The 25620-nt window shown below is 48.1% G+C and overlaps 1 protein-coding gene across 1 annotated transcript in view; it reads left to right on the forward strand.

Annotated features, from left to right (window-relative positions):
* LRRC4B (leucine rich repeat containing 4B) overlaps window positions 1-24632 on the forward strand; it is a 263866-nt gene extending 239234 nt beyond the window's left edge. Inside the window, exon 2 of the mRNA XM_078650994.1 lies at window positions 21551-24632. Coding sequence (XP_078507120.1) covers window positions 21600-23528 — 1929 coding nt within the window. The 5' untranslated portion in view covers window positions 21551-21599 and the 3' untranslated portion in view covers window positions 23529-24632. The remainder of the gene's footprint in view (window positions 1-21550) is intronic.
* Window positions 24633-25620: the final 988 nt, after the last annotated feature.

The following is a 25620-nucleotide window of genomic DNA, read 5'->3' on the forward strand; positions in this document are numbered from 1 at the left end:
ATTTAGTACTAGTTACATCAAACCTGGGGTAAAAGAATGTTAAAGCCCGTGGGGTAATGCCAGTTTCTCCATTCCCAGGTGGCCAGTTTAAGATATAATCAACTGCCCGCGGGTCTCTAAAATTAACCACTACTAAGTCCCCCTCTATATTTTTCGTGGTACTCCCCAGCCAATTAATCCTTCTGACATGGACTATGTCCCCATCTATATTCGGAGCTATCGGCCTATGCATCCTCAACCAGTGGATGATTTTATTCTTAAGGTCAACATAACCCTCCTTCTTATTACCTATTAGCGGTGGCACCCCCGATAAAACCACAACGTAGGGCACAGCTTCTGGGGGGATCTCGACTTGTGGAACCCTTTTATGAGCAGATCTACTATTTTCACCGCTCTTGACTGTATTTTGGATGTTGCTAATCGGAGCCTTTAAGAGTGGTTTAGAGGGGGCGGCACCAGATGCAGTAGCTGTTGCCTTTGAATGTTTAGACGGCGATAAGTTTTGTGGAGGGGGGTCAACTCTACCCTGGGGCTGGCTAGTTTGCTTAATCGGGGCGGGGACAGAAGAGATTCCAGGTTTCGTTGAGGGTTTAATAGGAGGGGGCCCTGTCAAGGATATAGACTGCACCACCCCATTCCCTTTGTTAACAGTGGCAGTGGACAAACTAGTTATAGCAGCTTCCAAGATGGTTAATCTAATTTCAACCCTCTTGATAGACTCATTAATAGGGCGGAGAAGAGATCTCAACAAAAATTCCAAATTCCCTGTTGCTGGAGAGGGAAGTTGGGGTAAAATAGCAGATGGCATTGCACCATTGTTGTCAATTGGAGCCACGTCATGTGTATCCACTACAACAGGGCAAAGAATCGGTATAGCCTCACCCTGTGGTGTTTGATCCTGCTCTACAACTGCTGGGGCCTCACGTATAAAAAGAGTATTAGACCCTTTACCAAAATCGGTGTGCGATGTTTTGGCTGTGCCTAATGCCACCCTATGTTTCTTCCTTCTTTTACTGGGGGGAGGGCGGTGAATCTGGACTACAGATAAGGACTTTTTTTTTTGCTGTTTGTGTTTAGAAATCTCTATAACACGGCTACTGCTAGGGGTGGGTGAGACACTTACAATGTCCTCTGAGGGCAAAGAGGGGGTAGCTACAAAGTCTCGAAATAACAAGGGTACTCCGTCTTGGCTAGTGTTAACCTCGCTCAAATCAATCAAATCAGTCGAATCACCTTCCCGGTTCAGTACATGGAGACTATCGGAGAGGGGTCTGGATTTCATATTCTCAACTGAGCGGCGCCGCTCTGCCCTGCGCTCAGCTAAGGTAGCGTCCTTTTCCCCCTCAGTCTTCTTAGAAAAATAATTCTCCAGTGAGCCATTACGTAATTTAGGGATTTTACCCGGAGTAGCCTCCTCTGTTGCCATGTCCCTCTTGTATCGGGACACTATCCTCCAAACCGCAAAATGTAAGGGGTCTGGCCCAGCCCGGCCTCCTGCGGCCCCGGACGGCCACAGACGGTCCCGCCCTTGTCCCGGGCTTCTCCCGGCGCCCTCCCGCGCGCTCCCGCGCAGCGGGAACGACTACTTCCTTTAAGGTGAACTAGGGGGCGTGGCCGGCAGGGAGAGGAGCCCAGCTGACAGGGGCGCGCGGGGACTCCTGGAACACAGAGTCCACCCGCTCTACCCTCGCAGCCCTGCCGGTACACAACTAGCCCCAAACAATGCTCCACACGCTGCTACCGCGAAGCGGGACCCGCGCAGCGGGTCCGGCGAGCAGCAGCGGTAGCAGACAGGAAACAGCAGAGGTCCGAGGCTCCCAGTCCGTGGCGTGAAAGAAGGTATGAAATGAAATGCTCCCGCTGGTGTGAAAGCTGCTGGTAATTAAATACCGCTGGGGTTTGAGGGCGCGGCCGGCAGGGAGAGGAGCCCAGCTGACAGGGGCGCGCGGGGACTCCTGGAACACAGAGTCCACCCGCTCTACCCTCGCAGCCCTGCCGGTACACAACTAGCCCCAAACAATGCTCCACACGCTGCTACCGCGAAGCGGGACCCGCGCAGCGGGTCCGGCGGGCAGCAGCGGTAGCAGACAGGAAACAGCAGAGGTCCGAGGCTCCCAGTCCGTGGCGTGAAAGAAGGTATGAAATGAAATGCTCCCGCTGGTGTGAAAGCTGCTGGTAATTAAATACCGCTGGGGTTTGAGGGCGCGGCCGGCAGGGAGAGGAGCCCAGCTGACAGGGGCGCGCGGGGACTCCTGGAACACAGAGTCCACCCGCTCTACCCTCGCAGCCCTGCCGGTACACAACTAGCCCCAAACAATGCTCCACACGCTGCTACCGCGAAGCGGGACCCGCGCAGCGGGTCCGGCGAGCAGCAGCGGTAGCAGACAGGAAACAGCAGAGGTCCGAGGCTCCCAGTCCGTGGCGTGAAAGAAGGTATGAAATGAAATGCTCCCGCTGGTGTGAAAGCTGCTGGTAATTAAATACCGCTGGGGTTTGAGGGCGCGGCCGGCAGGGAGAGGAGCCCAGCTGACAGGGGCGCGCGGGGACTCCTGGAACACAGAGTCCACCCGCTCTACCCTCGCAGCCCTGCCGGTACACAACTAGCCCCAAACAATGCTCCACACGCTGCTACCGCGAAGCGGGACCCGCGCAGCGGGTCCGGCGAGCAGCAGCGGTAGCAGACAGGAAACAGCAGAGGTCCGAGGCTCCCAGTCCGTGGCGTGAAAGAAGGTATGAAATGAAATGCTCCCGCTGGTGTGAAAGCTGCTGGTAATTAAATACCGCTGGGGTTTGAGGGCGCGGCCGGCAGGGAGAGGAGCCCAGCTGACAGGGGCGCGCGGGGACTCCTGGAACACAGAGTCCACCCGCTCTACCCTCGCAGCCCTGCCGGTACACAACTAGCCCCAAACAATGCTCCACACGCTGCTACCGCGAAGCGGGACCCGCGCAGCGGGTCCGGCGAGCAGCAGCGGTAGCAGACAGGAAACAGCAGAGGTCCGAGGCTCCCAGTCCGTGGCGTGAAAGAAGGTATGAAATGAAATGCTCCCGCTGGTGTGAAAGCTGCTGGTAATTAAATACCGCTGGGGTTTGAGGGCGCGGCCGGCAGGGAGAGGAGCCCAGCTGACAGGGGCGCGCGGGGACTCCTGGAACACAGAGTCCACCCGCTCTACCCTCGCAGCCCTGCCGGTACACAACTAGCCCCAAACAATGCTCCACACGCTGCTACCGCGAAGCGGGACCCGCGCAGCGGGTCCGGCGAGCAGCAGCGGTAGCAGACAGGAAACAGCAGAGGTCCGAGGCTCCCAGTCCGTGGCGTGAAAGAAGGTATGAAATGAAATGCTCCCGCTGGTGTGAAAGCTGCTGGTAATTAAATACCGCTGGGGTTTGAGGGCGCGGCCGGCAGGGAGAGGAGCCCAGCTGACAGGGGCGCGCGGGGACTCCTGGAACACAGAGTCCACCCGCTCTACCCTCGCAGCCCTGCCGGTACACAACTAGCCCCAAACAATGCTCCACACGCTGCTACCGCGAAGCGGGACCCGCGCAGCGGGTCCGGCGAGCAGCAGCGGTAGCAGACAGGAAACAGCAGAGGTCCGAGGCTCCCAGTCCGTGGCGTGAAAGAAGGTATGAAATGAATGCTCCCGCTGGTGTGAAAGCTGCTGGTAATTAAATACCGCTGGGGTTTGAGGGCGCGGCCGGCAGGGAGAGGAGCCCAGCTGACAGGGGCGCGCGGGGACTCCTGGAACACAGAGTCCACCCGCTCTACCCTCGCAGCCCTGCCGGTACACAACTAGCCCCAAACAATGCTCCACACGCTGCTACCGCGAAGCGGGACCCGCGCAGCGGGTCCGGCGAGCAGCAGCGGTAGCAGACAGGAAACAGCAGAGGTCCGAGGCTCCCAGTCCGTGGCGTGAAAGAAGGTATGAAATGAAATGCTCCGATATCATGTGTCACACGGTGGTACCGTGTGAGTAGGCAGGTCTGTATTTTATGCATGGGATGTATCTGTAGCGGGTCAGGAATTATGCTGTGGGGTGGGCAGCCAAGCGGGTCCTTAATGCAATTTTTACTAAGCGTTCGATGGCCCATTCCTATATGTACCTCTTCACCAAAAATGCAAAAGCCTCTAATGAGGCCTAAAGGGAGAATTAATTGTAAATGATGGTTCTTCTTACTTTTCAGTGGGACTGGACTGCCATTTAATGTATGTTTTGGTTAGGTTGTAACTATATGTGTGTATGTGGAGATTTCATATTGAATGAGGAGAGTTGTGCTTTTATATAAATAATGAGTGGTAGTGTTGTGTATCCGGCATGGAGAATGCCCCTCATGTCACATAGTTAACCCTCTCAGTGGTTCTGTGCTTGTATCAATCATAAAATGTTAGGCACTGCTTTCAAATTAGGGGGATTTAGCTGTGACGGTACAGTGCGGCAGAAATAACATCTTTAGCTGATATTCCCAAACCTAAACCCAGCTGTTCTGAACATCTGCCTCGGGATGAGGGATAACATAATGATATGGAATTAACAGGTCTGAATCTGCATGTGGAGTACCAGTTGCTAGGAGAAATCTATTCTCACTTACCACCTGCCACGAACAGGTGGTACATTTTAAGGGGTGGGTAGTTGGTGGAGGGGATGAGAAGGGGGTGTTCAATGGCATGCAGTGGTGGCCAGCACAGGTAAAAGCGGTGGGGTGGGGGTGGGGCTGGGTGGGGTGGAAGTCAACAGATGTCAGGATAGGTCAGATACATTTTTTTAAAAACCACTTACCTTGCGCTCGCCACATTGCCAAGTCGGCGATGCGCCGAACGCAAGGTAAGTGTTTTTTTATTTCTATTTAATATCACCTATCCCAATGTCTGTCGACTTCCACCACACACCAGCGCCTTACCACTGTAACCTGTGCTGGCCGCCACTGATTGCATGGTTTACCTTGAAAATTTGGTAGCATCCTCAAATGTATATTTATGGTCATTCCCAAACTCCTCTCCATCACTTTTCCACCCCAGAAATGGTAGGAGATTTACTCCAGCAAAGGACTCGTGTATCGTCCCTTTTAGGGTGAGAATGGGACAGATAATGAACATAGAGTTCTGAGCAGATGATAATGGACATAGCGATCTGAGCAGATGATAATGCATAATTCTATCTACCAAATACTTCGGCCTGCACTGGAAATAAATGTGGGATCCCACTGCTTCACCTTCCAGCGGGTCCGCCCCTAAGCATTATGGTGTATGCAGTTCATAAAGCGTGTGTACTTGCACAAAAGTTCTCTCGAGTGTTTCACCAGGTTAGTCAAGATCAATGCTGGCCATCTCTAAACACGTGTTTCTGGATTATTGTCCGTCATCAGTAGAGATTAGGCATGAAAATATTTGGGGTTGCTGAGCAGGCTGCCAAAGTCTTCTGGGGTCACAGTACCTCTCCAGGCACGCAGGTGCCTCTCCACGAGCTCGTCAGCTCAAAGCGACTCGAGGGAGCCTTTTAAACAGGAAACAAATGTGGGATCACACTGCTTCACCTCCCAGCGGGTCCGCCCCTAGGCATTATGGTGGATGCAGTTCATCAAGCGTGTGTACTTGCACAAAAGTTCTTTTGAGTGTTTCACCAGGTTGGTGCAGATCAATGCTGGACATCTCTAAACACGTGTTTCTGGATTATTAAACATCATCAATAGAGATTAGGCCTTACCGCTGTAACCTGTGCTGACCGCCACTGATGGCATGGTTTGCCTTGAAAATTTGGTAGGATCCTCAAATGTATATTTGTGGTCATTCCCAAACTCCTCTTCATCCTCTTTCCACCCCAGAAATGGTAGTAGATTTACTCCAGCAAAGGACTAGAGTGTCGTCCCTTCTAGGGTCAGAATGGGACAGATAATGAACATAGAGTTCTGAGCAGACGATAATGGACATAGCGATCTGAGCAGATAATTAATAATGCACGATTCTATCTACCAAATACTTCGGGCTGCACTTATAAAAGGCCCGATGAATGAGAGTAAGAGCCTTAAAAATAATCACTTTCTTGATAGGAAGCAATTCCCTATCAATAGATGATGAGAAAAAGACTCCCACTTGGGGATCATCAAATAAGGTGTGCAGGCGTACTTTGTACTGTTGGGAGCTTTTTAACCCATCTTTCTGGTAGGCCAAAAGATAAGATATTCACATAGGCCAACATGGAGGTTATCAATGCCTGGACAACCATCCTACGAGATACCTGTGCCAGAAGATCAAGGAAGTGTCTGATCAAGCGGAGCAGGTAAAGCAGGTCCCAGCAACATACAGAATCTGGGATGAAAGGAGAGTTTATCATCTAGCCTAACTCCAAGAGTTTTGGTGATTGATGTGGGTGCTGAAGGGGGATGGAGGTCCTTAGGTCAGGAGGTGTTTAGCCAGTGCTTGTCCAAAAAGGAGAATCTCTGTTTCTCTGATTTTACACTGTAATTAACTCTCACAGCCAGTGCAGGACTTCCATTAGGCAAGGTTTGAAGGTGGTAAATGTGGCTGTGGGAGAATGATCGAAGGTGAGAAGCAGCTGGGTATTAGTGTCGTATGAAATGCTCACCAATCCGTAGAATTCAACGCGTTTAGCTAAGGGGGCAATATATAGGTTGACTAATGTTAGGCTCAGGGAGGGTTCCCGGCAGCTCTCTAAAAGCTAGCAGCTTGCTGATCGAGGCATATGGAGCAAGACAGATTTCTTGTTCTCTCCCTTTACTACTTTTTTACTACTTTTTTGTGGATTGTGCACTAGGCTGTATTAGTGTTAGGTTGATAGGTAATTCCTAAATTGTTCTCAGCAGCTATTTTAAATATTCATTGTATAGCACCAGTAACTAAAGCTACCTACTCCTCCAGGTTTCTGGGGTGATCACTCCGAAGATCAATAGACTGGGACTTGACCCTTGTCCTATATGTTCCATCAATGGGGTCAGCCTTTGGGGCCAGTTTCGCTTTCTACAGTTGGTGAATGTAGCCAGCTCCACATGTCAGGACTGGCATAAAAACTGATAAACCTGAGAATTTGAAGGGTAGCTTCCTGGCGCTGCAGAAGGCAGCATGTGTGCTACAGAATGAACTTAGGACGGTGTGTGTCCGCTCCCTCAAGAACAGCCTGTCTAGTCCTTCTGTGACATCCACCTGCAGGCCTTTGTGGAACCATAGAGCTCCCCTCTTCCATGTACATAAGTGCCCCATTGGGGCTAGGAATAGCCTCTCTACAAAACACATTAATTACAGGCTATGTCCTAGCAGGCTTGGGTAGACCACATGAGCTGCAATTAAAATGAAATATTGAGCTGATGGGAATTACAGTGTAGAATTAGCAAAGGGCTAATGGATGGGGACTAAAGGCTACACAATAGTGATGGATGGAACACTTTAATTAAAATCAGCCACTGGTAATTACTTAGGGCCCATACCAGTTCATTGATTTTTTTGCCCACCATGCCACCTCCGATTAATCCCAGCCATATGCAAATCCTCATTTGTCCTGCTGAAGGAGAAAAAGTCCAATCTAAGCTGCTAAGCCAGGCCCTCTCTGAACCGGAACACACGCAACCCAAGACTGGTTTGGCCCTCATCAGTTGGTGCAGCTTGGTTCCAGTGGCACAAGGAGGGTGGAAACCACGTCTGGGCATACTTGTCACCTACCCATTGGCCTGGACAGCAAGCTGCACAATAACAGTAGAGTAGTATGTTTTTTTTTCCAGATAGTAGATTTTATGTTTAGCCCTACCAGGCCATAACAGTAGTAGAAATATGCTGTAGCGTAGAAGGTTTGTGCCAGCAAACCCTTCCATTTTGTGTTGTAGAGTCCGCCCTCCTTCCTGAATAGGAATGATGGAGCTGTCTTGTCTGCTAGAGCTCGGGAGAAACAGAAAATCTAGTCTTCCACAAAACTGCAGTTGTACAATAAAGGTTTATTGGGCTTGAGGCTGGAATGTCATGCATTTGTGATTTCTGTTCATAACATTTTGGGGAGATGGGTGAATCTCCCTACCTTTTAGATCACCACAACCGAGATAAGGAATGAGTTTAACATTTTGCAGGATCAATAAGTGAGCGCCAGAACCCCATCAAATCACCCCTTACGAGACTTTGTTTATTGGGCACGGGCCCAGCTGTAGGGTTCTGCAGAGTAACCCCAAAGGGTGAAGCGACAGAGATTCACAGCAGCGGCGCGAGGACTGGGGGCACAGTGCAGTACTCATAGGCGAGCAAGTGGCAGGATTGTACATAAACATGGCAGACGAGTAGGGGCTGAGGAGGGATGGCCGGGTGGCACAGTATGGGCTTGGGGTGGCACAGAGGCTAATAGGGCTGAGGCGGTAAACTTAAGGGCATAGCAGGAGCGCTCTTCAGGGCCTGGTAACAGGCAGAAATCAACTGGGACTGATGACAGAATATGTAGAAAAAGGGCAAAAGGACGCAGAAACTGGGCTTGGTAAATTTAATAAAATGGGATGTGCTTGGGCCCTTTTGCTAGGGAAGCAAATCCTACAGTGAGGCTTGCTGCTGGGTAGAGCTCAACCCCTCCCCTGAAGGGGTTTCTTGAAAAATATACAGCTTTCACGCTGCGGTCCAGAGGCTTCAAGACAGGTATACACCTCCAGAAACGAAATATCGACCAGTGCCATGCAATTATTGAATGTTCTATTCCAGTAAGCAGCAATTTTAATTAGAGATTTCACCGCCTTTCCATGAACCGGGGCGGCTCTCCCCCAGCCGGGCTGCAGGAGTGCATGGAACCAGAAAAGAAGAAACCTTCAGATTCGTGGTAGCTTCTCAGAATCATTTCTGGTTTTGCTTTACTGTTGTCTAGTAACGTTAGTGCAGGTCACCTGTCTGATCCTGAGAGGGCTAATTACGTCACTATAATGCTCGCCTGGTATTGAGGTGGTACAGCCAAGTGTGAAGATCTGAATTAAAGCAGCTTCAAAAACAAGTCAAAGGGCTCAGTTTCAAGAGAGAATGAAATGTGTGTGTGTGCGTGTTCGCGGGCGCCAGTCGGTGCGCGTGCAGGTGACAGGGGCATCGTCCTGAACGGCGCAGACAGGTAAGGTACTGAGCATGGTGTGAAAGAGGAGGCAGATGGTGGATGGAAGCTTCTATTTGTGACCATACACAAACAAGGAGGGTATGGCTAATCCAGCTCTCTATAGAGGAAGAGGTGTGTTCCACGGCGAGGGCAACTGCCTCCAGTATCTGGGGATCACGGTTCGATCCCCGGCACCAGCGGCAGATTAGCCCAGCACCATGTGACTCTGGGCAATAGCTTGCTTAATCTTCCCGACGGCCCCCAGCGCCTAGAGACCCTTAGGGTTGATTGTTCGCTTTACAAATGTGGATTATTATTATTTATCTATATATGATAAATGTATGGAGTGAAAAACGGCTGCCTCTGTGCGTGTGTGCTCCTAGTCCTGCCTCTGTGCTTGTGTGCTCCTAGTCCTGCCTCTGTGCTTGTGCACACCTTATGCTGCCTCTGTGCGTGTGTGCTCCTAGTCCTGCCTCTGTGCTTGTGTGCTCCTAGTCCTGCCTATGTCCTTGTGCACACCTTCGGCTGCCTCTGTGCGTGTGTGCTCCTAGTCCTGCCTCTGTGCTTGTGTGCTCCTAGTCCTGCCTCTGTGCTTGTGCACACCTTATGCTGCCTCTGTGCGTGTGTGCTCCTAGTCCTGCCTCTGTGCTTGTGTGCTCCTAGTCCTGCCTCTGTCCTTGTGCACACCTTCGGCTGCCTCTGTGCGTGTGTGCTCCTAGTCCTGCCTCTGTGCTTGTGTGCTCCTAGTCCTGCCTCTGTGCTTGTGCACACCTTATGCTGCCTCTGTGCTTGTGTGCTCCTAGTCCTGCCTCTGTGCTTGTGTGCTCCTAGTCCTGCCTCTGTCCTTGTGCACACCTTCGGCTGCCTCTGTGCGTGTGTGCTCCTAGTCCTGCCTCTGTGCTTGTGTGCTCCTAGTCCTGCCTCTGTGCTTGTGCACACCTTATGCTGCCTCTGTGCGTGTGTGCTCCTAGTCCTGCCTCTGTGCCTGTCTACACCTTCTGCTCCTTTTGTGCTTGTGTGCTCCTTGTCCTGCCTTTTTGCATGGGTACACCTTGTCCTTCCTCAATGGTTGTGCACACCCTCCTGCTACCTCAATGGTTGTGTACACTTCTCCTGCCTCTATGGTTGTGAAAACCCTCCTTCTGCCTCTATGGTTGTGCACACCCTTGTCCTGCCTCTATGATTGTGTACACCCTCCTTCTGCCTCTATGGTTGTGTGCACCCTTCTCCTGCCTCTATGGTTGTGTACACCCTCCTTCTGCCTCTATGATTGTGTGCACCCTTCTCCTGCCTCTATGGTTGTGTACCCCCTCCTACTGCCTCTATGGCTGCGTACACCCTCCTCCTGCCTCTATGGTTGTGTGCACCCTTCTCCTGCCTCTATGGTTGTGTGCACCCTTCTCCTGCCTCTATGGTTGTGTACACCCTCCTTCTTCCTCTATGGTTTTGTACACCCTCGTTCTGCCTCTATGGTTGTGTACCCCCTCCTCCTGCCTCTATGATTGCGTGCACCCTTCTCCTGCCTCTATGGTTGCGTGCACCCTTCTTCTGCCTCTATGGTTTTGCGCACCCTCCTCCTGCCTCTATGGCTGTGCACACCCTCCTTCTGCCTCTGTGGTTGTGCACACCCTCCTCCTGCCTTTATGGTTGTGCACACCCTCCTCCTGCCTCTATGGTTGTGTGCACCCTTCTCCTGCCTCTATGGTTGTGTGCACCCTTCTCCTGCCTCTATGGTTGTGTACACCCTCCTTCTTCCTCTATGGTTTTGTACACCCTCGTTCTGCCTCTATGGTTGTGTACCCCCTCCTCCTACCTCTATGATTGCGTGCACCCTTCTCCTGCCTCTATGGTTGCGTGCACCCTTCTTCTGCCTCTATGGTTTTGCGCACCCTCCTCCTGCCTCTATGGCTGTGCGCACCCTCCTTCTGCCTCTGTGGTTGTGCACACCCTCCTCCTACCTTTATGGTTGTGCACACCCTCCTCCTGCCCCTATGGTTGTGCACACCCTTCTCCTGCCTCTATAGTTGTGCACACCCTCCTCCTGCCTCTATGGTTGTGTACACCCTCCTCTTGCCTCTATGGTTGTGTAAAGCTTCTCCTCCGTCTGCGCTCGTGTGCTCCTAGAATTGCTTCTATGTTTGTGTACAGCGTGTCCTGCTTCTATGGGCGTGCACTCCATTTAATGCTGTATATGTTATGGTATGTTATGTTAATATTTTTCTTAAGCGTACAAGTACCCGGAGGTGTCAAGGTGCTAGTATCCTGCTACCCCAGCCGGTCACTGCACTGCTTGACAGGAGTGTTTGTGTGAGCCTGCCTGTTCCTGCCAGCCACAGGCAGTCACCGTCCGCGTGAGCCTTAATCTTCTGTTCATGGATCGTAAAATCTCAAAAGCAATGTCTGGTTTTTGTGTGAGCAAAACAGTTTGTTTGAGGAAAAGGCGTAAACTGATGCTCTTTGAAGGGCCACCTGTGGCAGTGTGAATTGATGCTGTGTGTTGAATGTTCAAAAGCCATGCAGTCTATTATCTAAACCTGAGCACCGTGGTATCCAATCAGGAAAATCGCCTCTAGCTACATTTCTTCTCAAATCCGTCTCAGGCTTTGAAGGGATATTTCCAGCAGGGAACTGTCCAGTGCTGTTTTGGAGCACCAAGAAACAGCAAGCACTGGCAAAGTCAATTGGCCTAGCCCTTATCACCAGCCTTCTGGTCATGTCAGTGCTTGTTGTGTTCAGGTTTTTGCAAAAATGTTAACAATCTAAAATAAAGTAAGCTAAAAACTGGGATGTGGAGTCCTGCATCGTCGTCGAGGCTGCCTTTGATGAGAGATGTGAGGGCCTGCGCCTTGGATGCATCACGCTGAGTCGGTTCCGAAGAGGCTGCAATGCGATGCAGAACTTTGAGATTAGTCCATTCCACTCAGCAGCAGCTATGCATTGGTTCTGCACAGGTTTCCGCCACGTAGCAGAGGAAATGCGTCAGTTCGCCTGGGTCCAGAAGCTGGCAGAGCACCTTAGGCCTACTTACAAGGGTCAGAACTAGGATGGCACCACTTGGCAGGCTAGACTCACAGATGTCAGAGTCCAGGTGCAGGTGTAAGGAATTAGGAAGCCTGTTGTGTCTCCGAGGCTTCAGATCAGGAGGTCAGCCAACTAGCCCTTTGAGTCAATCTGTGTTGTGTTCAAGAGATGCTGGTCCAGTCCTTCTCACCCTAGCAAGAGGGCAGCTGGTCAGCACAGCAGGGCAGCAGTTCATTCAGAGCTGCAGTCCAGTTGAGTGGCAGTCCTTTCAGCAGCACAGAAGTCCTTCTTCTTGGCAGAGCAAACACAAGGCCAGAAGTGAACTGAGGAATTGGTGTCTGAGGTCCAGTATTTATATCCAGTTATGCCTTTGAAGTGTGGAGAAGCTGCTATAGGCATGCCTTTGAAGTGCACAGGTGCCCTGCCTTCCTGGCCATTGCTCCAGACCATCTACGGAGGCGGTGCAGCACTTTGTGTGGAGACAGAATGCATCCTATTCATGTCTAAGTGGGTCTGGGCCCAGGTCCTCCCTCCCATCCTGCTAGTGATGGCCCTTCCAGTCACTACTAAGCTCCCATTGTGTGTGGCTGTCTAGGAAGAATACACAAAGCCCAAATGTCACCCCCACCCAGTCATGTGACCCACAAACAGGCTGCAAGCACCAAATGACTTATGCAAGAAAATGCCAAGATTCTAAAAGTGGCACTTTTAAAATTGTAAAATTGTAATTTAAAATCCGACTTCACCGTAAGTTGGGATTTTAAATTGCAATTCTAGAGACACCAAAGATAATCTGCTTATCTGTTCACATTTGGAATTTACAGTAATAGCATCTGATAAGGTGACTCCAATGTGGGTGAGGTAGTCCTTGCAGTAGTGAAAACGAATTAAAGAGTTCATGAATACCAATATGTGTAAAACTTGAAGTATATTTCCAACTTTTTTAATACAATGTGTCCTACCATATGGGCTGTTCAGTGCCTATACTATGGGATGACTTGTATGTTTTAAAAAGGAAAGGTTTTGCACAGCAAAAGGTTTATTTTGCCAGTTTGATGTGGCAATTTAAAACTGCATCAAAAGGCTTACAACAGCAAGCCTGAAAAATGTTGAAAGTGCTACTTACTTGGGTGGCACAATTAATGCTGAAGGCGCACTAGTGGCATTTAATTTACAGGTTCTGGATACATGTAGTACTACTTTCCTAGGGACTTACTAGTAAATTAAATATGACAATCGGGTATAAACCAACGTTACAGTGTGTAGAGACAACAAAGCTGCAGTAGGAAGCACTATTAAAGCAAGTTGTTATTTTCCATGCAAAGGTGGAAGTGGTATAGACCACAGTGAATGATGTCCGCTTGTTCCTTTAATTCAACTAATCCCGCAGTACTTAACAGGAAGAAGAAGGTGTTGGTGCACTAGAGACACTATTAAACATAGGGCACATCTTCCCTATTTGTGCCACGGTGCACTTAAAGCAGAGACACTGGAAACAAACAGGGAAAGTGCACCCTCTTACATTGAATATGCTGCCCCATGGCAGCTATAAACTCGTGCTGCCCTGTGGGCAGCACATTCACGTGAAAAATGGAGCAGCTTTAAAGCAGCCGGTTCATATTTCACTGTGCAGACGGCAACCCGCCTTCACTTTTAAGGGGGCTTAAAGATCCTCTTGCAGGCGGCTGCAGTGAGTAGCTGCACCTGCCTGCAATGGGATATCTGGGGGTTTCATAGGATCCCCCATTCATCCCCTCCTGAAGGCTGCCATCAGGTTGCGCTCTGACAGTACGCCATCTTTTAGGTGGCGCACTGTCAGTGTGCTCCTGACAGTTCTTTGCCTCTGCGCCTGAGTCTATAATAAGGCGTGGGTGCAAAGAGATTCCCTCATTTGCACGGGGCCACACACCTTGCAAATGAGGGAAATCCCTCTGGTAATAGCGCTGGTGCTATATGTGCACCAGCTCTATCTGTATCACAGAAAGGGCCGCATAAGCATCTGCGGGCCGTTCTGTCATACCAAAGTGCCCCAGGGGAGCGTAAAGCGAGCCCACATGCCCGTTGCACCCCTGAGGCACTTTCCAAAATATAGCCCAAGAGGATTTGTGCCTTTCAGGTTTCCTATATGTTTCCCCAGCAGAGCCTCCCTTTTCTAGATGTGCCCATCACTTATGCAGAGGTGGGAAGAGCTGAGCATAGCAAGTGTTTGTTTCTACTCCTCCCACCCACCCACTCTGCAAGGCACCAAGGAGCCTTCATTACCAACACATAGGACAGGCTTCCTGCACCCATCACAAGGTTAATAAGGACCACTGAATGCTTTACAAAGTTCTCTAAGGAGAAAAACTCCCAAAAAAAGGTGAATGTGTAGAAATAGAAGATAATGTACATTCCAGTGGCTCTATATTATTAGGTTTCCGAAGTCACAGGCAGAATTTAAAGATAAAATGACCAAAATTCAACATAAAATTACTTTTCCAATTATTCGATACAGTATGGCTGGAGCAATGCAATACAACGTCCATCTGATCTCGGGAAGACACATAGTATGGATGCGCGCATTCACCCTTCTTTGCACTGATAAATTGTGCACAACCTAAAAGTGAGGGATGAATTGCCATTTGGGGTGGGCACAACCTTCTGAAAAGGTAAAACGGCACAAGTAAGTGCTGAGGATTGTACAGGGAGTGCTCTTGTCAGGGGTGGGCGTGGCGAGACTCCAGCTGTTCTAACCCTGCCCACCCACCTCCTCATCCCTTGCACTGCCCACCAGAACCGCCGCATAGCCTACCTGCCCATACACTTCGTTGGGGCGCCCGCCCCGGAGAGACGTGTTAGCAAAATCGTTGCACCCAAGAAAACCGTTTCTCTAAGACATTAGAGCGGTTAGTGGGGTTAAATGCTACTACTGAAAGGCACGTGGGCTAGATCCATAGTCATCCCTTAGTCTTGACGCTCTAAACAGTGGCCTTCAAAAAATAAATACAAGCTACAAAATCAGTTTACTCGGTGAAAGTGTAAAAGTTGACATTTTTAAATCACTAAAGGAACCTGCCCTTTGTTTTACAATATTTTTTACTTTGAATGAGTTCGAGGCTCAGTTATTCCTTTAATTGTGACTGAGATATCTATGACGTACAGTAGGTGAAGTTGGCGTCTGAATGTTCCTTCCGCCTTTATGCTAGAGTGTATTTGGTTGTTTCTTTCCCTGATCAACCCTGCAGCCATGCAACTGTTTAAAGGTCCTAATAAAACCACGACCAATGTACGCTGTCACATGTGGTATTTTATGTGTCCCTGACCTCAAGTTTATGAGGGGGAATTGTTAATGAGGGGGCATAGGTTCTTAAAGCAATCCATTTACCAATGTGAGTTTCAGTAGCTGACGGTTTACTAGTAAAGCGCTATGAAGTCTGCATTCACCTTGCAAACTGTACTACTGCCAGGACTGTGCTAGTTTAGGGGCGCTGTGCAGAGATGGAAAACTAACTTGTTGATTTGCTTGATTATGTTTTGTGTGTGGGTTTGTGCACATGCGTGGGAAAGAGGAGGCGTGCAGCAGCATACTTGGGTATTTTCACTTAGGACATGAACTCCAGGGGCGGCCCTGTCCGCTGCCCCTGCTCCGCCGTCCCCGTTTCGACTTCGAGGCATCATCCATGGAATGTACCTTTCTGCGTCCATAGCAGGGGTGTCAAATCATGGCACTGTTTCCTATGCCTCGCACCTGTTAGTCCAGGTTGCACTGAGAGAGGCAAAACTAATCTGTGTAACACCATATCGCTTCCTTCCACTCCTTTTCACTCATGCCCCCTTTTCTTTCTGCCACTCTGCTGTGCCACACTGGCACTGGCCCTCTTGCCCCTTTTAATCCAGGCCTCATCATACCCACGTCTCTGATCGCTTCTACTTGTATCTCACACTTGTCACCGGTCATCCTTTTGTACACACACCTGACTCTTCCCTTCCCTCCGGGGGTACTTCAAGGGTTCAAGATGGCGGCACAAGCTTTAGCTGCATTTTGTGGGTAGTCACCGGGTCTGGTGACTCAGTGGACTTCTCAAGAGATGTATGTGTGACTACAAAGTCTCAGGTATGACTCCCTTCGGATCCACTCTGCCTTTCATACTGGGAGGTCGATACAATCGCAACTACTGAGTTGTGTATCAATAAATAGAAGTTATCTATCAGAAAGCCTCCAGGAGCCTGCTTGAGCATGGACATGCTATTCTGTTATTTCTTTTATACAAAGGGTAATTAAGATTAGAAAAGATTTGTTTTACCTAGACACCTGAACATATGAAGACCTCAGCGATTGAACTTAATCTAATCGTTTAAAAAAATATACTATACCCTTTTTGCACATGGGAAATTTTTGAACATGTATTTTGTATTTTTTAACCTGCCAAATAGAAAGATATGCACTATTGGCACTTTTAAATATTGTATATATTTGAAAAGGCTATTTTTAAATTTGACTAGTGTACTTGTTGATTGCTTTTATGACTGTAGATCTTACTCTGAATAAAGCTGATTTGACTTGAACATGCTTATACAACAAGCCTGTTCAGTATGGAACAGCTTCATTCGTAGGTTGCAGAAAGCATGGAACAGGGGTGATCTCCACGAGAAGGTAGTGAGAGGACAGAGGTAGGAAGCATAAAGCGGGGCCAGTCTCCAATGCATGGGCGGTGGATGCACGGGACAGATGAGGGCCTCTCTGCGGAGGTGTTAGATGCACTGATCAGCTTCGTGTGGGAAACAAAGCAGCTTCTTTTCTTCCCGGCCATGAGATGAAAAGCTGCTGCTTTACATTGAGATCAATAATTGATTTATCTTTATGGACTGTTTGGAGACGGTCTGCCAGTTTTTCCCACAAATAAATTGGGGTCTCCCTGGAATCAGCCAGCAATGTGCTTGAGAAGGAATACCGACTAAGTGAATGCACCCAATTCCCAGGTGGATCCTTGTCACCTGTTATGACAGAGCCCCTCTTGGGCCGCATACTTTTCCTTGGACATTCATTGTCACAGCCGAAACAGGTCCATAACAGGCGCCTCCATCACCCACCAGTTCTGATGAAGACCCGCGTTTGAGGTATACAGTGGCCCCTGCCATCGTGTCGGGTCAAAACGTCGACACCCTATAACCAAGCCTAGAGAAAGACATTAGGATCCATAGTTGGGCAATTATTATTTAAGAGCTGGGTCGATGTCATATATCTAGATGTTTGACAGGCGCGTGTGACTAAATAATCTGACTAGAATATTCCTCTTTCCGTCTTTGCCTCACACTCACAAGCACCTTCTTTGAGCACCTTTTCCGCATCTTTGAACTTGATGGTAGCTGGAGCACTATATTGCTACTTTTAAGTATTTATGCAAGATATTGATGAGATACTATGTTCTTTACCAATTTCAACTAAGATTTAAAGAAAATGCTCAAGTGATTATGTGTTGTTGTGTCTCGTTATTTACTTTCGAAGCATTTGTTGCAATTAAGCCGTTCTTCCCTCATCTGAGACTGTGTTCTATACAAACACTCCAGGTAACCAGGTTTAACCGAGGGCGCACAACTGACAGTTAGGGCTAAAGTAAATATTTAAAGTGTAATTGTCAGTGCTCCAAAAAGGGGGGAGAGGTCGGTTACCCAACAACCCCACAAAATACCCACATAAGTGCGTACAACAGAAACTAAAATCAATTCCTCCCTGAGCATTTTGAGACTGTGGGGCATATTATCAAGGGATTTATCTCCGCTTTTTTGGCTTTAAAAGCCAAGCAAGCGGAGATAAAATTATCTCCCTATTACCTAGCTGTCGCTAACACCAGTTAGCAACAGCTAGTAGGAGATAGCGACCATCTGGGGCCCCGCTTTGCATGTCAGAGAAATTTATCACTAATGACATGCAAAGTGGGCGTGCCAAGATGTTAGCGACTGGAAACAGTCGCTAACATCGCTATCTCCTATTACCAACTTTTGGAGATATTCGCGCTAAGCGTGAATATCTCCAAAAGCTAACACCTGCCCTGAGCAGTTCTTAGCCATGTTATCCAATGGGAGGTGGATAACATGGCTAAGAGCATTTGTTCGGTAATGCATGAATATCGCTGACTTTACAGCGATATTCATGCATTTTGGCCGATTTTTATCGCTTAGGATATAAACCTTGATAATATCAAGGCTCCTAAGCGATAAAAATCGTCGCTACACGGCGATAAAATTATAGCCGCTAAGCCAACATAGCGATAATTATCGCTAGTTGTTGGTAATATGCCCCTGTGTTCTTTCATGTTTTCTCGTACACTGTGTACAAAAGTGATTGAATCATCTTTTGTTGTTGTTGTGTTTGCCTCCCCGATTGGACCACTGCTTTTCTATAAGGTATCCTACCCAGGTCCTCCGGGTTAAATTTGGGTCCCCCCATTGTTTGTAATTGCCTTAGGATGTGGTGGAGACGTGAAGCTTTTTCTTAGCTTCTTTAGAGAGGTGTTTAATGCCAGCCTTTCTGTGGAGGTGGTGTGTACCTGAAGCAGCATCTTTAGAGCGGTGTTTGATACCACAAGCATTCTTTCTGCAGAGGTGATGCAGATGTGAAGCAGCTTCTTTAGGGAGGTGTTTGATGATTGGAGCGTCCTTTCTTCAGAGATGGTGCGTAGGTGAAGCAGCTTCTTTGGGGAGGTGTTTGATGATAGGAGCGTCCTTTCTTCAGAGATGGTGCATATGTGAAGCAGCTTCTTTAGGGAGGCGTCTGATGCCTGGAGGAACCTTTCTGCGGAGGAAGTAAATACATAAAGCAGCATTTTCAGGGAGGTGTTTGATACCAGGAGTAGACTTCTGCAGAGGTGTGGCATAGTGAAGCAGCTTCTTTAGGGTTATATTTGATTCTGGGAGCAGCCTTTCTGCAGAGGTGGTGCATAAATGAAGCAGCATTTATAGGGAGGTGTTTGATACCGGGAACAGCCTTTCTGCAGAGGTGGTGCAGACGTGAATGAGCTACTTTAGAGCAATGTTTGATGCCCAAAGCAGCCTTTCTGCAGAGGTGGTGCAGACGTGAATGAGCTACTTTAGAGCAATGTTTGATGTCTAGCAGCTTTTCTGCTGAGGTGATACGAACATGAAGCAGCTTCTTTAGGGAGGTGTTTGATGTCAGGAGCAGCCTCTCTGTAGAGGTGGTATGTACCAGAAACAGCATTTTTAGGTAGGTGGTTGATGCCATGAACAGCCTTTTTGCAGAGGTGGTACATGTATGAAGCAGTTACTTTAGGGCGGTGTTTGATGCCAGGAACAGCCTTTCTGAGGAGGAGGTACATATATGAAGTAGTTTCTTTAAGGAGGTGTTTGATGCCCTGCAGAGGTGGTGGATACAAGAAGCACCTTCTTTTGGGAGATGCTTGATGCAGGTAGAAGTCTTTGTGCAGAGATGGTGCATAGGTGAAGTCGCGTTTTTAGGGGAGTGTTTGATGCCGAAATCAGCTTTCTGTACATTAGGTGTATAGGCATAGCATCATCTTTAGTTAGAGGAAAGATGCAGGGGTGCAGTCTGTCCAGGTAGTTGGTGTATGCAAGAAATATCTTTTGACTGGAGTAGCCTCTCTTTGATGGTTGTGGATGCATGAGGCATTCCCTCTGCTGAGATGGTGGATGCATACAACCGCCTCTCTATAACAGCGCTGCATGTAAGAAGAGTCTTCTTTGGGTAGCATGGAGCAGCCTCTTTTAGCTTGAATGGAGCAATTGCTCCTTGATGGTGGTGGAGGCAAAAGACAGCCTTACTACACAGGCGATTCTTATGTTAATCAGCCTGCTTCGGAAGGTGGTGGTTGCGTAGAGCAGAGTGTTTAGTGAGAGAATGTGTACATGGAACAGATGGGGCAAAGCTTAGACAGTAAGACTCGGGGGGGATCTCAAATTTCCCAACTAGAAAAGCAGTGGGACGCAGGGTGAATAGATGAGATGACCAAGGTTTGGTATGGATGGTTCCCTTGACGAGCAAGGACAGTATTGAGTTGCGATAAGTGGGCCTCTGGGACTGGATTGTCGAACAGGATACTCCAGTGCAGTTGAAGCGTAGTACCCTGTCCACCAAACTAGAGGCCCAACCAACTGATTTTGAGTCATGTGAACTGCAATCTTTACACAAAAATATACAATTTACTCAGTAGGCGTAAGACTTTCTCCAATGGCCCAGAGTCGGGTTGTTGGAGGTAAGCCATCTGACTGTCTGCCCTATTTAGAGTGGATGGTGGGATGCCCCTCTAAATAGAGCAGGTATGTCCTGACAGTAAGGGATAGTAAAAGAAAAAGTAAAATGACCCCCATGGTGTGAGGCTTATTCAGTTTTTTTTTTCTTTTAAAAAACACACTTGCACTCTAGGAGTTTCTTTTTGAAAAAAAAAACTGGGAAAGTTTGACGGACAGCCATCATGTTTGATGGAGCTGTATGTCAAACGTTTTCTACATTGACATGAAGTGCCAAGACTGTGGTTCCTGCTCATGTAAAATATGTTTGCGGGCTAGTGGACATCTCTAAATGTGTAGGTTTGGAGTAAATGCGGGGTGCCTGATACAATGTCTTCCGCCACCCTGTTTGCCTTTCCTCCACCCACCTAACCCTAAATCAGATCCTTTGGGTGAAAATGATGGGTCGGAATGCTACCCGCATGATTGCCAGTGATTAGACTATTTAAAAGCATTCGTCTCATTACCTTATGGGTGTTTGATTGCCAGTAGTGTGCCTGTAAACCTGAGACTAGTCCAGCTTTTCAAGGCTACTACTGCCAATGTTTGTGGTTTCCAAGAAGTTGTAAATTTACATCCGTTCAAGTGGTACTCATATGGATACAGATGTATTACTTTTTTGGTAAACCTACCACTATATTTATTTAAGTAAAAACCTCTTAATGAAATCAGGATTAACAGGAAAAAGCCACACAGCCATGGCAAACCCGATCAAGGTCCCCAGGTGCAACAACCAAACCAAGAACGCAGTTTGGGGGGGGGGAGTTCACACCCAAACCCCCTCTCTAGAGTAATGGCTCCCCAGTATGTGCTATCTGGGAAGGTGGCGTATGCTGGAAAAGGAGATGGGGGTGTGAAGCAGGCTGTCCTGGAAGGTAGCTGATGCACACACAAGACTCTCAGTGAAGGTATTTGATGCATGAAACAAACCTCTTTGCAAAGGTGTGGGATACGTTTCAAGTCTGTCTAGGAAAGAGGTATAAACCTAAAATACTTCTCTGGGTAGCCTTCATGGCATATGGTGGAGCTATAGGGTATAATAAACAAATGCACTACAGGGACAGAGGTAGAGATGCCAACTTGAAGCTGTAGTCAATGTAGTGTCTGTGAAAATGCCAGTTTTTGAGGCAACTGGATAGTACTAGATCGATTGCCAATCATTACCTGTTGTTGTTCATTTATCTGTGATACACAATTTCCTTTCCACTTTATAACGTTGTCTTTCTCTTCTATTTCAGACACGTGCACCGGAGAGCCCTTCCTGCAGTGACCATCGCTAAAGCATGAATGATGACTATGGCCGCCCACCGCTTTACCCGCAGGATACCAGTGCTGAAGTTCATTAGGATGGTTTGGAAGCAGGTCTTGTTAATCGTGTGGGTGTCAACGCTGGCTCTTGCTGGGACTTCACCTACCTCTTGCCCAGCAACTTGTTCTTGCAGCAACCAGGCCAGCCGAGTGGTCTGTACCCGCAGGGAATTGGTGGAGGTACCAGAGAGCATCTCAATCAACACCAGGTACCTTAACCTTCAGGAGAATATCATCCAGGTTATTAAACAAGACACTTTCAAGCACCTGCGGCATCTAGAGATCCTGCAGCTCAGCAAGAACTTGATTGGCAAGATTGAGGTGGGTGCTTTCAATGGCCTCCCTAATCTCAACACCCTGGAGCTATTTGATAACCGCTTGACTACTGTTCCCACACAAGCCTTTGAGTACCTCTCTAAACTGAGGGAACTGTGGTTGAGGAATAACCCCATAGGGAGTATACCCTCCTATGCTTTTAATAGAGTGCCCTCTCTGCGGCGACTGGACTTGGGTGAGCTGAAGAAGTTGGAGTTTATCTCAGAAGCAGCCTTTGAAGGTCTAGTCAACCTGAGGTATCTCAACCTGGGGATGTGTAACTTGAAGGATATCCCTAACCTAACTGCCCTGGTGAGACTGGAGGAGCTAGAGCTTTCAGGCAATCGGCTGGAAATGATCCGTCCGGGCTCTTTCCAGGGGCTCGTCAGCTTGCGGAAATTATGGTTAATGCATGCCCAGATAAAAATAATTGAGCGCAATGCTTTTGATGACCTGAAATCACTGGAGGAACTTAACCTCTCTCACAATAACCTCATGTCGCTCCCCCATGACCTGTTTACACCTCTTCATCGTCTGGAGCGGGTGCACCTCAACCACAACCCTTGGCACTGTAACTGCGATGTGCTGTGGTTGAGCTGGTGGTTGAAAGAGACGGTGCCAAGTAATACCACCTGCTGTGCCCGCTGCCATTCACCACCAAACCTAAAGGCTAGATACATTGGGGAGCTGGACCAGAGCCATTTCACTTGTTATGCTCCTGTAATTGTAGAACCGCCTACAGACCTGAATGTCACCGAGGGAATGGCAGCTGAGCTGAAGTGCCGGACGGGCACATCCATGACATCGGTGAACTGGCTGACTCCGAATGGGACTTTGATGACTCATGGTTCTTACAGAGTGCGTATCTCAGTGCTTCACGATGGAACGCTTAACTTTACCAATGTTACTGTCCAGGACACTGGTCAGTACACGTGTATGGTCACCAATTCAGCAGGGAACACCACAGCTTCTGCCACGCTCAATGTCTCTGCTGCTGACCCTACCACAACCACCCCATATTCCTACTTCACCACGGTCACGGTGGAGACTATGGAGACCACTCAAGAGGAGCCAAAACCAACAGACAAAGTGCTTGGACCTACACCTTCTGGCGGCTGGGACAGGACAACAACATCTCTGACTCCACGCAGCACTGGATCTACTGAAAAACCCTACACCATTCCCATCACCGATGTCACTGGTGATACCATGAAGGACTTGGACGACGTGATGAAGACCACAAAGATTATTATCGGCTGTTTTGTGGCCATAACTTTCATGGCGGCCGTCATGCTCATCGTCTTCTACAAGCTCCGGAAACAGCACCAGCTGCACAAACATCATGGCCCGACCAGGACCATTGAGATCATCAACGTCGAGGACGAAATGCCAACTACCAACCCTGGTGATAACCATATGTCTCTGCCAGCAATCGAGCATGACCACCTTAACCACTACACGGCCTACAAAGCTCATTATAACAACAACACAGGCACTCTGAACTGTGCCAAAAACCCCATTCTCAACTCCATCCATGAACCTCTGCTGTTCAAGAGCAGCTCAAAAGAAAATGTGCAGGAGACACAAATTTAGGTCTGCAGTGCATACCAGGTGGAGTTGGGGGGAGTGAGATAACACAAATCATGGAACACAGCAGCAACGAAAGCGTCTTAGTTGCCCATGCGGAGAACACACATACATCAGCAGCAGTGTGCCTCTGGTTTAGCCTTTTATTCAAAAACATTTGTTTGCAGTATCAAAGTCCAAAAAAAGACTGTGAAAACACAGACACGAATGGAAGATATTTTGATATTTCAATGGGATGTTTCACAATCCAACTACCTGAAGTATTACTAAAAAAAAGAAAAAATATGTCACGAAAGAAAATGAAAGAAAAAAAAGCTTATTTTGTGGTACAGCTCTTTATTCGTAAATTCTATTTGAGATCTATTTTCATCAAGGAAAGGTGTTATGGAACATGTGAAACTAAGGGAGAATCAATCAAGGAATTACTGAGGCGAGAAATTGCATTTTTTTATTAATAGTATTACTATTGAATGGCTGTTGGGTTATTTCAGTCCTCAATCCTGTGTGAAAAAGAAGTAGTGATGAGACATCACCCATCTACGATCTGAGAAGAGGGAATATTTTTTAATTTGTAATAATGGGGACCGCTGGGCTTGGGTTGGTAGGGTCGGAGGGACTGAAGTTTTAGGGAAAAGCAGATCCCCTTCCGGGCCTCGTTCAGTCTGTGGTCCTCATCATTTTGGGGTCTCTTTGGAGTTTCGTTCTTTTTTAAAAAATAAAAAAAGCCACAAAAATGGTGTTTTGAGCCCTGATGAAGGACCTTTGTTATAAGAAAAAACCTGTGCCATAGCCGATTTCAAACGTGCCAACATCGTTCTGAACTTTGCACACAAATCTGACGCATAATGAAAAAACAGCAAAAAAGGGGGAGTTGTAGAAATTATTTTTTGAGGATGAGAGCTTGGGGGAAATTGTGAGAATTTAAGGTAGGACTTTTGTTCCCTCCAGGAAAAAAACAACCACCTGTAATCTTAATAGTGTGAGGAGTATTTTTCTGTGGATTTATATGCTGGAAATGTATGGTGTGACTCAAGCGGAACCGGGTATGAACTTATTTGATTTTTTTTTTTTAGGGTGGGATGGGAAAAGTTTCATGAAGCTGGGTGCTGTTCATTAGACGCTGCAGCCTACAAAGGTCATGTCACAGCATTGCCACAGTCCAAGAAAAAAATGAATAAAAATATCTAAATGATGATGTGTTGTATTACATGCAAGTGTACCAGGTGAAGGAGCTGTTCACGCCCTCTACATATGAAATATATACTGGAGATTAAGGCGCATGGGGTTTGATGCGTCACGTGTCTGAGGAAGTGTGTTCTCTCGTGTCGTAGCAGGGCAAGACGCCTTGGGACCCAGGAGAACAGCAGCTGTACGTTCAACAGAAATGTACGTATCTTTTGTGACATCAGATCTTTAAAGCAGCCATTTACAGGTCCTCTAAATACCCTTCCTTCCTAACCGGAAGCACTTTTAGACGAATCAGTCCACAGAGCCGCACCACATGGGTACGTCATTCAAATCAAAAGCATACTGAAAAAATGGCACCGCTCTGTCTGTAGTTACACTGCAAATTACGGAGAATTTGAATAATGAACACAAAAAACACACCCTTTCGGTATATGCAAATGTAAAAAAAATGGAGCTACACGGTCAGATCCCCCAACACTATTCCATCATGACACCCTCATTATTTAAGAGAAGGCACTCGCTCTAGGAACTCACTCTGAAGTAACTTTTTTTCAGACAGCAATGTTGACTCAGAACATCACCACCGGGATTCTAAAGTTTATGAGCTTTTGCACTGTTTAAGGCATTTTATTTGCTTTCACTACCACGCTGTATTAATGGTCAACTTCATGAAGGAGGCGACCAGGGTTCATATCCAGTCATTGTCTTCCACATCCTAAGAAGATGACGCAGAGTTCAGCCTCCGTGCCTGCAAGGGCTTAGGCTTCACTCTGCAGGCATCACCTCTGGGATGACGACGCCTGTTCATTCACTGGATCCCTCTAGAATATCATCTCAGGATAAGGGGCAGCTCAGCCTCTGTTTGATCTCTCTTTGTGGGCACCTGCTCTGTGATGACATGGTTGCTATG

The sequence above is a fragment of the Lissotriton helveticus genome, chromosome 7 (genome assembly GCF_964261635.1).
Source record: "Lissotriton helveticus chromosome 7, aLisHel1.1, whole genome shotgun sequence".
Classification (NCBI taxonomy): domain Eukaryota; kingdom Metazoa; phylum Chordata; class Amphibia; order Caudata; family Salamandridae; genus Lissotriton; species Lissotriton helveticus.